Genomic DNA, 12,406 nt, shown 5'->3' on the forward strand with positions numbered 1-12,406 from the left:
GGTAGGAAGACCAGCTCGCTGCTGACCAGAAGAAACTGTGCTTGAAGGCCCCGGGGGCCTCAGCAAAGGGAAGTGACCTCAGAAGGAAGAAAGGTAGACACCTGTTCTCCCAAGACGAGAAGGAAGCGAGTGTGTTTACGATGGGAGGAGATAGTGTGGGGCAAAGAGCTGGGACCAGAGGCTGCAAACGCTTAGGGTCTGTCTGCCTAATGGCGTTCCCCTGGTGCTTGCAATCCAAGGGATGTTTATTAAGCTGAGGGGAAAAGTTGCCAGGTTGGAAAGAGAGGTAAGTAAGCCCTTTCTGAACCCAAGAGGCTTGTGTTGTCATCTCCCACTTTATCTGCTAGGACTCCAGCAGCGGCAGGGTTTGCCTGTGAGCAGAGTCAGGAAGCAACATGAGAACTGGCCCTGCCCCCACAACAGCAGAGAGCATGGATGGACAGCTTGGATGTTGGGAGGAGGGACATATTCTCCAGAAACAGAGTTTTGAATGAGACTTTTCCATACCTAGGTTGTTGGGAGGCAAGATAGGACAGCCATTTAGAAAGTAAAAATGCAGGACACCAGGTCAGCATGAATCTCATGTAACACATAATCTTAGAAAATTTTCATTTATCTGGAACTCAAGTGTAGTGGCTTTCTGGACTTCAGCTGGAAGTTTACCTGGAGAGAAAGGGTTAATGCATCATAACCACCCACCTGTGAGCACAGTCCAAGGTCACAGCCTTTTCTGTGTCCTGTCCTGCCTTCTGAGAACATGGCACAGGGTTTTCCTTCCTCTGGCAGAACAGCTAGGAACACAGAAATCCACGCAAGGGTTGGTTTATTTCCTGGGAGAAGTGGGGGAGCCGAGATCATTGGGCATCCTTTGACTGATAGTTGGAGTTCGTGGGCATATTGGAAGGGAGGGTTGGCTTATTAATAGGCTGGCAGGGTTGGAGGAGCTAAAAATCTGGGAGGAGAGGGCTGAGAATGGACACGAGCCAAAGCCAAAGTGAGGTCGACGTGGTGATGGGAGAGGAGGGTCCGGGTCGAGTCTGCAGAGGCAGGCGATGGAGGGCAAACTCAGTCCTGCTCAGTTGTTTGGGCTCCTCACCTAAAGCCTCATTCGTTCTCCCAAATGTCTGAACAGTCACAAACAGGGTTGGCTGTGACCATATTGAATTTCTATACCAAAGGCTTACTAGTTTTGCTTGACTTCATCAGCATCAGCCTCATCATTCTTTTTATTTTATTATTTTTTTTAAATAATTGTTTGCATTTATTTTCCCCCCTCAGGTATCATACAGCCCAGCCTGGCTTCCAGTTCACTATGTAGCCCAGGCTAGCCTTGCACTTTGTGATCCTTCTTCCTCTTTCTTTTTTTTTTTTTTTTTTTTTTTTTAAAGATTTTATTTTATTGTATATGAGTACACTGTAGCTGTCTTCAGACACACCAGAAGAGGGCATTAGATCTTATTACAGATGGTTGTGAGCCACCATGTGGTTGCTGGGATTTGAACTCAGGACCTCAGGAAGAGCAGTCAGTGCTCTTAACCACTGAGCCATCTCTCCAGCCCATCGTTCTTTTTATAATACCTCAAGGATACTCCTACCCTAGGCCCTCTGAACACGTGGCCCTTTCTGTCCAGGGTGATATAAACACACCAGAAGGGGACTAATGACAGACTTACAGTACTGTTCCTCCAGAGTCCAGCTTCACCTTTCTTACAGAGTGTGGTGACCCCCACACAGCCGGACCACAGGAAGTCACCGCACCATGGACAGTGACTTCTCCTAGCTTACAGACATGGAGTCCTCCCCTCAGCTGGCATCCCACACTCTACTGCAAGACCATGTGCAGCTTGGGTAGGTGTAGGGAGGAGTGATGGGACTCTCAGGCGGGGGTCTGATGACCCTCCCCAATCCCTTCCTCATGAGGGACTGTCATGGGGCCTGATCTTGAGAGCCTCTTCCGGGTAAGTAGTCATGGATGCTTGGTAAAGTGATTTGGGATGAGTCCTCAGGGCTTTTCCTTCATCAGCTTCCTAGCTCCTATCGTACAGAGGAGGGAACTGAGGGAAATTTGTCCAGAGTCTGCACCCACCGATGCATGGAAACCGGAACCCGTTGCCCACATGGGGTGTCTGTCTTTGGAGTTTATCAACCTCTGCTCTGCGGAGTGGGGATCTGGCACAGGCCGAGAAGTGTTCCCAAGTGTCCCGTGTCATTAAGTGACCACTTTCTCTCCATTTCCTCAGGATGCATTTCTGAGCCGGTCGTGGTTCCCGATGGCCCTCGCAGCGAGTCCGTGGAAGGAAGCCCTTTCCGTCCTTCGCACTCCTCCTCGGCGGTGTTCGATGAAGACAAGCCGATAGCCAGCAGCGGGACATACAACTTAGACTTTGACAGCATCGAGCTGGTGGATAACTTTCAGAGTTTGGAGCCATGCTCTGCCGACTATAAGGGTCAGGAGTGTAAGGTGAGCACGCGGAGGAAATCCACCGAGTCCGTGCCACCCTCCAAGACCACGCTGTCCCGCTCGCTCAGCCTGCAAGCCAGCGACTTCGACGGTGCTTCGTGCCCCGGCAGCCCGGAAGCTGGGACCCTTGCCACAGATGCGTGTGGCACAGGATCCAACAGTGCTTCTAGCACCCTTAAGCGAACTAAAAAAACACGGCCACCTTCCTTAAAAAAGAAACAAGCTACCAAGAAACCCACAGAAACCCCCCCAGTGAAGGAGACCCAACAGGAGCCAGGTGAAGAGAGTCCGGTGCCCAGTGAGGAACACTTAGCACCAGAGACAAAGACAGAATCGGCCACACCTGAGGGCACTGGTTGCACCTTGTCAGAAGAGACATCTCTGGAGTCTGCTGCTGTGCCCACAGCTACCTGTCCTCTGACTTTGGAGAGTGTGGAAGACGTTAGCCCTCTGGTTTCTGGAGGTGGCAGAGTGCAGAACTCACCCCCTGTGGGGAGGAAATCAGTGCCTCTTACCACAGCCTCTGAGGCAGTGGAGGTGACGCTGCCGGACGGTGGGGGGCAAGAGGACTTGCCTGCCAAAGGGCTGTCAGTGAGGCTGGAGTTTGACTACTCTGAGGACAAGGGAAGTTGGGAGAGTCAGCAGGAGAACGCCCCTCCCACCAAAAAGATAGGCAAGAAGCCAGTTGCCAAAATGCCCCTAAGGAGGCCAAAGCTGAAAAAGACCCCAGAGAAACTGGACAACACTCCTGCCTCACCTCCAAGGTCCCCTGCTGAACCCAGTGACATCCCTATTGCTAAAGGTACCTACACCTTTGATATAGACAAGTGGGATGACCCCAATTTTAACCCTTTTTCCTCCACCTCGAAAATGCAAGAGTCTCCCACACTGTCCCAACAATCGTACAACTTTGACCCCGACGCCTGTGAAGAGTCCCTTGACCCCTTTAAGGCATCCTCTAAGACCCCCAGTTCACCTTCTAAATCCCCAGCCTCTTTCGAGATCCCAGCCAGCACCATCGAAGCGGACGGGGATGGGTTGAATAAACCCGCCAAGAAGAAGAAGACTCCATTGAAGACGTAAGTTGAAGGAGGGAGGTGGTGAGGGCTGTGAGTGGGTGTGCGCTCCTGTGACTTTTAGTCCTGTGCCTGAGAGTCCCCAGCTGCCCTTGTTCTGCTCTCTGTTGTTGTGACACCATCTTTGTGGCTACTTCTCCAAGCAGGCAGGACATACATTTCCTTTCTCCCCGAAGCCTCAGTGGTTTTATCTTCCCATCTGGGAACCCACAAAGTCCATGATTTTTTACCTCAATAAGTCAGTGGCTTGAAGTTTTATGTTTACCCACTGATGACCTTTCAACTCCTGGGGAGTATGTGAAGCTCCAGAGAAAAGGAGCAGACAGGAGACACCTGGCCACCTTCCTGCTGGAGGCTTCAACTCTTCCCTGGTTAGCATATGCGATGCCTCTGGATAAACTGGGATACACGCCCTGCAAAATAATGTTAAAATGAACAGCAGTTGTTTGTTCCTCCTAACTCAGGGACATCATATGGTCCTGGGCTGCAGGAATCCCCGATGGAAAGATGCTTCTTGCCCTCCGATGAGCCTGCAAGAAATAGGCTCTTTAAGCAGGCATGGTGGCACACGTCTTTAATCCCAGCACAGAGGCAGGTGGATCTCTGTGAATTTGAAGTCAGCCTGGTCTATATAGTAAGTTCAAGGACAACCAGGACTGTTACACAGAAAAACCCTGACTGAAAGGAAAGGGAAAAGGGGAAAGGAAAGGAACAGGACAAAATGGAACAAAGAAACAGGCTCTTTGCTGCCTGCCTTCTCTCTGGTGGTCATCTTTTTCAAACAAGACTTGAAAGTCGCTCTAAGACCAGAAGACATTCGTGCAGCCTGGGTGGGGGAAGCAGACCTACAGTCCCTAGGAAGAATGGCTTTTGTCCACAAACGCTTGCCAAAGACATTGCCCCTAGATGTGTTGGTGCCCTGGCACTCATCCTGAAAAACATGTGCAGGCTTGCTACAGACTCTCTTGGGAAGAAGCATCAACCATAATTTAATCAGGTGGAAGAGACTAAGCCCCTCATCCCAGGGCAGAGGACCATGCCCTAGTGCCCCTCTGGGTCTACTTGGCCTGACTATATATATATATTATTATATTGAATTATATTATATATTTGATTATATATTATTATATTACATATTATATATATAATTTTTATTTTACTGAAAATAGACATTTTTCATAAAGTATATTTTCATTATAGTTTCCCCTCCCTGAATTCCTCCCAGACCCTTCCTACCTCCCCACTCACCAAATCAACATAGAACTTTCTTTTAAAAGTGGAACAATACCCACAGATGTCTACGCTTCGACACCATAACTTGGAGAGAATCACCTGGCAGCCACTCCCTTCTTCTGACCTAAGACAATGTTAATACATCCCCGGACGCTTTCTCCTTAGTTCGTCAGAGCTCAGGAAGGTTGGGCAAGCTGACCCTGCATCCTGGTCTCACCCTTTGTACATGTGGGTCTGCCGATTTGGAAGACTCTACATGGGGAGGCAGGGCTCTTAGGTACCAACCCTCTGGGCGGCCAGAGGAGAGGAAGCTGTATCCAGGCAGCCCCTTCCAGAAGGCTGCCCCGTTGGAGCAGAATCCGCTATGGATGGCTACATCCTAACCCACTAGTGCCCAGTGTCTGCAGAATTATCTTTTTGTCAGTTCCTTCTGTCTGTCTCTCTTCTTTGTCTTCTTGTCTTAGGATGGTTGAAGATGTGATGTCTGTGTGTTCTCTGTTGTAAGTAAATTTAATGTGATCTGCTTCTTGCACCCAGGGTGGGGCTTCTGCCTTGCTCCTGCTCGTAGCCCTTCCCCCCTTCTCTGTGGTGGCTGCTGTATTTCTGTGTAGAGGTTGGGAGTGGTGGGGGCAGGGCTCCCCTGGACTCAAGGCTACCTTTCTGTTCCTTCTTGGTACTTTGATTAGCATGAGGTTGCTTGGCTGAGAAAACATCAGTGTGATTACACACGTTGCCTGCTTGTTGGTAACAGAACCCTTCCCCCTGCTTGGTCTATTTTTATGTATTCTAACTCTTATCAGAAATCCATACATTGCCTTTTAACTCCTCATTCCCTTCCTTTTTGTTGTAAGCCGGGCTGGCGGGGACGGCTTGTAGTGATAGCGGGATGCTTTCATAGTAAGCACTGCGAGAAGCCTGGCCAGACACCAGCAAGGCTGGTTCTTAATGTTGTGAAGTACCTACCACTGGGACTCTTGCAAATTCATACTTTGAGAAATCCAAGGGAAGAACGTGGGGTCAGTTCGGTGTGGAGCCCACAGCTGAAATCTTTGCTAGAGCGGCCATGTTCCTGGTCACTTACGTCCAGGCTGGATGTTAACCTTTCAGATCTGTGGGTAGCTTTGCCAGGCATTAACGCAACTGGCTACCTGTTTGCCTCTGGTGCTCTGTATCCTAGCCAGGGCTCTGGATCTGTGTGCTCTCTCCCCGCCGCCCTTACAGGGGAAGCTGACCTGGACCCAGGCTTCTGGCAGCTCCCCTACCCCGGAGAGCACGGAATCTCCCAGTGCTGTCCTACCCAAGCAGCTTATTGAGCATTTAGTCGCTTAGCAACCACAAAACAGTTATATATTTATATGCATGAATAAATATTTACCTTCTGTTGGGACTAGGCTGTTTTATGGTAAACGTCATCAATGCACTAAATGCCTACTTAAGGTATTTTTTTTAAGTGATCAAATGCCATTGTTGGAGTGTTTTATTTTTGAGAGTACATAAGGAGGGAACTTGGGTGCCAGATTTCCGTACCTACTTAGTTAATATGGAAAACAGAGTTGTGTGGTGGATTTAAAGGCAGGGACCCACATCCTCCACATCTATGCTCTAGCTGATCCTAAAACCATACTGGGAAGGGCTGGAAACTAGAAGGGAAGGGTCAGTTTGCAGGTTGGAGGCCTTCATTTTTGATTATAGAAATGACCCCAAGAACATAGTGACTAATGGACCAAAGAGTACTGTTTATGCTAACCGGAATAGTGCTGTTTATGCTAAACCAAACAGTACTGCTTATGCTAAACCTATCCCTTTCTTCGGGGCCAGTCTGACACTCTACCTCCATTACCTTGTATGAAAGAAAAAAGAAAAAAGGAAAAGAAAAAAAGGAAAGGAAAGGAAAAAAAGAGTGCAGAATCTGGTCCGTTAACCATAGCCAGGGGAAAGAAGTGAAATATTGTCTTCCTCACCTCTGCCTCCTATCAGACTCCTACCCAGTGTCTTCCAGAGCAGAAGGACCCATTGTGTTCTATGTTCCTGGGAGTACAAAGGACTCACGGGATCCCCACAGGATCCAGAACTTTTCTGTTTCCGTGTGGGCTCCTCTGGCTTTTCATTAAGAGCCGTGTCTCCTTGCACATGTGCAAATTGGATCCTGCTAATTACTGTCGTAAGCCTGCAGCCCTCCCCCAACCTTAATTGGCTCAGAAATTAGTCTCCTCACCACCACTTTGCTTTTATAAAAGTAAGAACGGTTAGTTAAATTTAGCTCTATTTTTTTTTTCTGGGTCAGCTCTCCAAAATGGCTTGTCTTTAAAGGTTTCCAGCTTGGTGGGTCTTTCCCTTGGGGGCAAAAGTACTGTCAGTTTAAAAGTCTCAATGAGCTGTTGCCATGGATCCCTTTACCTGGGGTTTGGTAGGCGGGAGGGCTGGGAAGTTAACCAGGTGCTTGGGAACGAATGACCCGTGACCCTGTTTTTAATATTTCCTGTCTTATTTACAGTGACACATTTAGGGTGAAGAAGTCTCCAAAGCGGTCTCCTCTGTCTGATCCGCCTTCTCAGGTACTGATCCCTTCAGCATTACACTGCTGAGCACAGAGTTAATGCTGCTTTGTGTGTACACATACACCAGGCACATACACACACACACACACACACACACACACACACACACACACACACACACACACACACACACACACCCCAAAACAGGCAGAACTCACTCTGGCAGGGATTAGAGTGTGTGCTGAGGGGAATTACCCGTGAAGTAAGAGCTGGCTGTATTTTACGGCAGGAATTGTAGTCCGTTCTAGCTGTTGAACCTGCTGAGAACTTGTATCAGACCAAGAGATTCTTTTGAGATCAGTGGATACACAGTGAGGAAAAATGGGTGAAAACTGAATATGTATTGGGACTAACAGATTTTTGTTATCAGAATTACAGCAGAAAAATGAGGGAAGCTTACCCTTAAGAAGTGGCAGGTTGGGGGCTGGAGAGATGGCTCAGTGTTTAAAAGCACTTGCTGCTCTTACTGAGGATCCAAGTTCGGTTCCCGGCACCCACATGGTGGTTCACAACTGTCTGTACAAAGGTTCTAACACCCTCATTTGACCTCTATGGGTACGGCATACACACACACACACACACACACACACACACACACACACACACACACACACACACGTATGAAATAAAGCTTTCCCTCTTAGCTGTGTTCCTAACAAGCTCATGCCGGGTTACTACTATTCTGGGTGATGAGACAATCTGATCTTCAGATCCAAGCCAGTGTCAGTTGCTGACGAGGTGGAACCAGGACCTTAGCTCCAGGCATGGGAGGCTTCAGGTCCAATTGTAGCTTTTCTCTGAGTTCTCCCTGCCTTGTACAGTGGCAGTAAAACCCCCTTCTCTCTTCAAAAGGATGGCTGTGAGGGCTGTTAGACAGTGTTGCTGATTACTACCGTAAAACTAACTGGGCTGTCTGACAACCAAGATAGAGACATATTGTTTCCTTTAGAGGCAGGGTCTCACTGTAGTTCCAACTGGCCTGGTACTTAATACGTAGCCCAGGCTAGCCTCAGTCTCTTAGTATTGGGATCACAGGTGTGAACCACTGTACAAGGCTTTTTGTTGTTATCGTCAGTGCTGGGGATTTGAACCCAGGGCTGTGCCCCTGCAAGGTAAACACTGTACCATAAAGTCACATCTCTAGACCTTGCAGAAAGAATCCTAATTTGACCTACTCATGGTCACTCCCTGAAATCAGCCATCAATGAAGGAGATCCATGGAGGAAAGGTGTTTCTTTGAGAGGCCCTTGGATCAGAGAGAGTCCTAGGGAACAGACGGAGGGTTTCTCTGGCTTGGGGGGTTGGGCATAGTTTCTGATCAGGAGAATGGGTAAAAGAAAAGGCTGTCCCGTCTCCTCACAGGACCCCACTCCAGCTGCCACACCGGAAGCACCTCCAGTCTCTACCGTGGTCCACGCCACAGATGAGGAAAAGTTGGCCGTCACTAGCCAGAAGTGGACATGTATGACAGTGGACTTGGATGCTGACAAACAGGATTTCCCGCAGCCCTCAGACCTATCTAACTTTGTAAATGAGACCAAATTCAATTCACCCTCGGAGGGTAAGCAACTCAGTGGCCAGCCAGACCCACACCTTGCCTTGGAGAATACTGACCCTAGGGGGCAAAGACCCAGAAAAGATTCTTGCCAGCCAGGTAACCGTTCCCCATGTGACAATCTGCACGCCTCCCACTGTATGCAAAGCTATGGCTTGAGAGCAGCTGTCCCTGGACCCTATAATGCCTGCTGAGAACCAGACTAAAACCTTCTAACCCAGACCCTAAACCCTCACTTGCCTGTTCTTGGCTGTATGGCTTAGACACCTTCTGTAGCTCTGAAAGGCACGGCTCCAAAGGAACTTTTTCACACTGAACGTTCACTGTAGGTCAACCCACCTCTGGGTCTTTTGGTGCCAACATTATTCATGTACCCCACAGGATGGGCAACTAATATGGCCATGCATTTTAATCAAGCCTGGAGCCAGAGGCTTAACACTCCCACCCCCATCCCTGCTTGCCAAGGAGAACTTGATTTCTTTGGGAAGGTCCCAACCACTTGCCTTATCTCGGTGTCTACCTTTATGCTGCGTGTTCAGTTTCTGCTTTCTCTCTGGTCGTTGGATTTGAATAAGACTCAGGGATGGTGTGTTCTCACTTGGCAGAGTACATCTGTGAACCCCTGCATAAACACTAGGTCCCAGCAGTCTGGAAGGTAGAAACAAGAGAAGTTCACCCTCCTTCCCCACCTTTGCCTGTCTCGAGCCCTTTCTGGATATCCACTCCTTCCCCTGCTTGCCCTTAATGCTTGATCTGGGGGCCCTTGAGACCATGATGAAGAAGTGTGTGCATTTCTTGTTCACTACTGGGCTGTTTGCTTCCTGAAGGCAACAGCTGACTCCTTTCCATGTCTCCACACTACTGTGAACATCATAGGAGCTGAAGATGGGTTTGAGATCAAAACAATGCGAGGCCAGGGCAGATAAACAGCGGAGCGTCAGCTCAGTCAGCGTGATCTCTGCAGTGCCTGCCACTGCATGAAGCATAGGGGCCTGAGGAGAGAGAAGCCTAATGTTCCAGACTTACCAGGATCATTTGGACACAAGTATTTTTACTGCCCACTTGGATAGCATCTCCAATTCCCTGATGGCTCACCTCTCTTGAGCTAGATAAGAAACCTTCTAAATACCAGAAAAAAAGCATTTAGAAGCCAGCTTGGGCTTGGTATTGGAATTAAAACGCATTTGATTTGGCATTGTGTTGGTCATGAACTAAAACAGTTCACTAAACTTTTTGACAATTGTTTCAGTAAATAGAGAGATGCCTCAGTGGTTCAAAGCGTTTGCTATGCAAGTACGAGGGCCTGGGGACCAATTCCAAGAACCTCTGTAAAACCCTGACGCAATACTCCAGCAGAGAACAGGGGGCAGAGACAGGAGAGTCTCAGGAAGTTCAGTGATCAGATGGTCTGCCATGTTCATCTAAAGAAACCAAAGAGAACAAGAAAACCCGCCTCAAACAAGTGGAAGGCATAGGGTGACAACTAAGCTTGTCCTTTGTCCTTTGACATTCATGCATACACTGTGCTGTGCACACAGCCATATTCACACACATGAAATCTCATATGCACATGCATACAGAGAGAGTGTGTGTGGGGGTGGGGGAGGTGGAGAGAGAGAGAGAGAGAGAGAGAGGGAGAGAGAGAGAGAGAGAGAGAGAGAGAGAGAGAATGAATGATTGAATGAACTTAGCAAGTAGTAATATATCTAACTTTGAAACAGAACTCTCTTAAACTTGCCACCGAGACAATATCAGTAAAGATTTGGCAAGTGACCATCCATTTTAACTGTTGAGTGACAGAATCCATCCACATGAGGATACTATACCTTTGGGAGGCCTTGGCCTTGCTCTGTTCATCTCTGTGACACACCCTGGATGTAGAACCCTCGCGTGAGGTCTTCCCTTTTGTTCTGCGCTTCAGACATCTGGGACACTGATGTGAGTCTCAGAATGATTCAGTTCAGGGCTGCAGCTGTGGTCTGAGACTTCATAATACAGAAGTCACCAACCACAGGAAAAGGAAATGCTGGGTTAGACCTCGTAATTACTGTTTGAGCACACATTCACAACAATGGTAATTCTATAGGAGAGAGAAGTAAATCAGGGGCTGTTATTTTATACACAGGGCTTCATTTTCTCTGAGCTCTGTGGTAGATCCTGTAGTCCCCACTTTTAGGATTGAGGAACCAGAGGCTTAGCGCTGAGAGGACCGGGTGAGCTCCGCGCATGCCGGGTCTGTGTGGTTTTGTAGTTCTTTTCTGCTGTTGAGGTGGAGATAGATCAGGCTTCCTGCCTTCATTTGTAGGGTGAGGGTGCGAACTGGTTCCTTCCTACCTGGTGCACAGGCATCACTGAAGAGCTTTAAGTAGTCTTTGCTATTTCAAAACCCCAGAGGACACTAGTTTAGCAATTATCCATGGAGTTGCACTGTCTTGTCTGGGTTGAATGTCACCTTCCTGGGTTGCTTCCATAATCTCCCGGTGAGTACACACTCTGATCGACCGTTCTGTGTACTCACCTGTTTAATGACTGCCCTTCTCTTCTGCGCTGTTTGTAGGCATGTTGGCATGGAAACAAAACTGTTCTCTAAGGAGATTAGAAATGTTAGGCTAGCCTGTCTCTAAGACCTTGGGACCAGGAGACCCTCAGAGCGGTTGCTTTTATTTTGTTCTCTCTGTTTTTATTTTTATTTATGTGTGAATGTATGCTTACCTGAGCTTATGTGCGTCGTGTCTGTGCCCTGGGAATCTAGAGGAAATTAGCTCCCCAAAAGCTGGAGTAACAGGCCTTGTGAGCCTGTGTCCAGTGTGGGTGCTGGGAACCAGATCTCATCCTCTGGAAGAGTGTTGCATATTCTTAACTGCTGAGCCATCTCTGCAGCCCTGAGCAATTGTTTTTAGACTCACAGATCTGCATAGCCATCTGGTGGTTCCACCTCCCTATATGCACCTGCTTCAGCTCCTTCTCCTACATCCAGCAGAGGGCAAGGTGTCCGTCTGGGTGGGTACCTTGTCTCCTCATAGTTCTCCAGGCTCTCTGTCCATCCATCTCCCTTAAAAAATGAGTCGCTTGTGTCTAGAGGCAAATGTTGGAATGAGCAGTAGCCAGTCTGGCTGTAATTCTTCACATTCGTTGTAGGGCTTCTTTATTATACCTTGTCTTTCTGTAGTTATTGTTTTGTTTTGATCTGATTTTCGAGACCTGGTTTTTCTGTGTAGCCCTGGCTGTCCTGGAAATAGCTCTATAGACCAGGCTGGTCTCAAACTCAGAGACTCCCGCCTTCCTCTGCCTCTCGAGCACTGGGATTAAAGGCCTGCGCTGCCACCACCTTGCCATTTTATCCAGGACAGCATGGCACTTGGTGTTTCATTTGCCGTTGAGTCAGTGGGTTCAGAGAAGTCTGGTCAGTTGACTTTGCTGGTCCTAGAAGTGAAGAAGACCCTGGGGCATTCATTCCTTGGCAAAGCTCCAGCGGTTAGCTAGGTCCTCTCTGTCTCTCCATGCCCTAGTGTTGGAGTAAGTC

At 48.4% G+C, this 12,406-nt stretch overlaps 1 protein-coding gene and 1 long non-coding RNA gene across 54 annotated transcripts in view; one reads left to right on the forward strand and one right to left on the reverse strand.

The window, feature by feature from the left end:
- Tacc2 (transforming, acidic coiled-coil containing protein 2) overlaps window positions 1-12,406 on the forward strand; it is a 215,980-nt gene that overhangs the window by 177,438 nt on the left and 26,136 nt on the right. For 25 of the 53 annotated variants that reach the window (XM_087560258.1, XM_087560400.1, XM_087560322.1 and 22 more), the window contains 3 exons: window positions 2,241-3,540; window positions 7,265-7,325; window positions 8,691-8,982. In XM_087560258.1, the coding sequence (XP_087416384.1) occupies window positions 2,241-3,540; window positions 7,265-7,325; window positions 8,691-8,982 (1,653 nt within the window). 53 annotated transcript variants of the gene reach the window in all.
- Window positions 1,210-10,880, reverse strand: LOC148007827 (uncharacterized). The gene is made up of 3 exons (XR_015652615.1): window positions 10,710-10,880; window positions 7,783-9,531; window positions 1,210-1,548 (listed from the first exon to the last, which is right to left on the reverse strand). It is a non-coding gene; the product is annotated as an uncharacterized LOC148007827 (long non-coding RNA).

This window comes from Rattus norvegicus, chromosome 1 (assembly GCF_021556685.1).
Source record: "Rattus norvegicus strain SHRSP/BbbUtx chromosome 1, alternate assembly SHRSP_T2T, whole genome shotgun sequence".
Taxonomy (NCBI): Eukaryota; Metazoa; Chordata; class Mammalia; order Rodentia; family Muridae; genus Rattus; species Rattus norvegicus.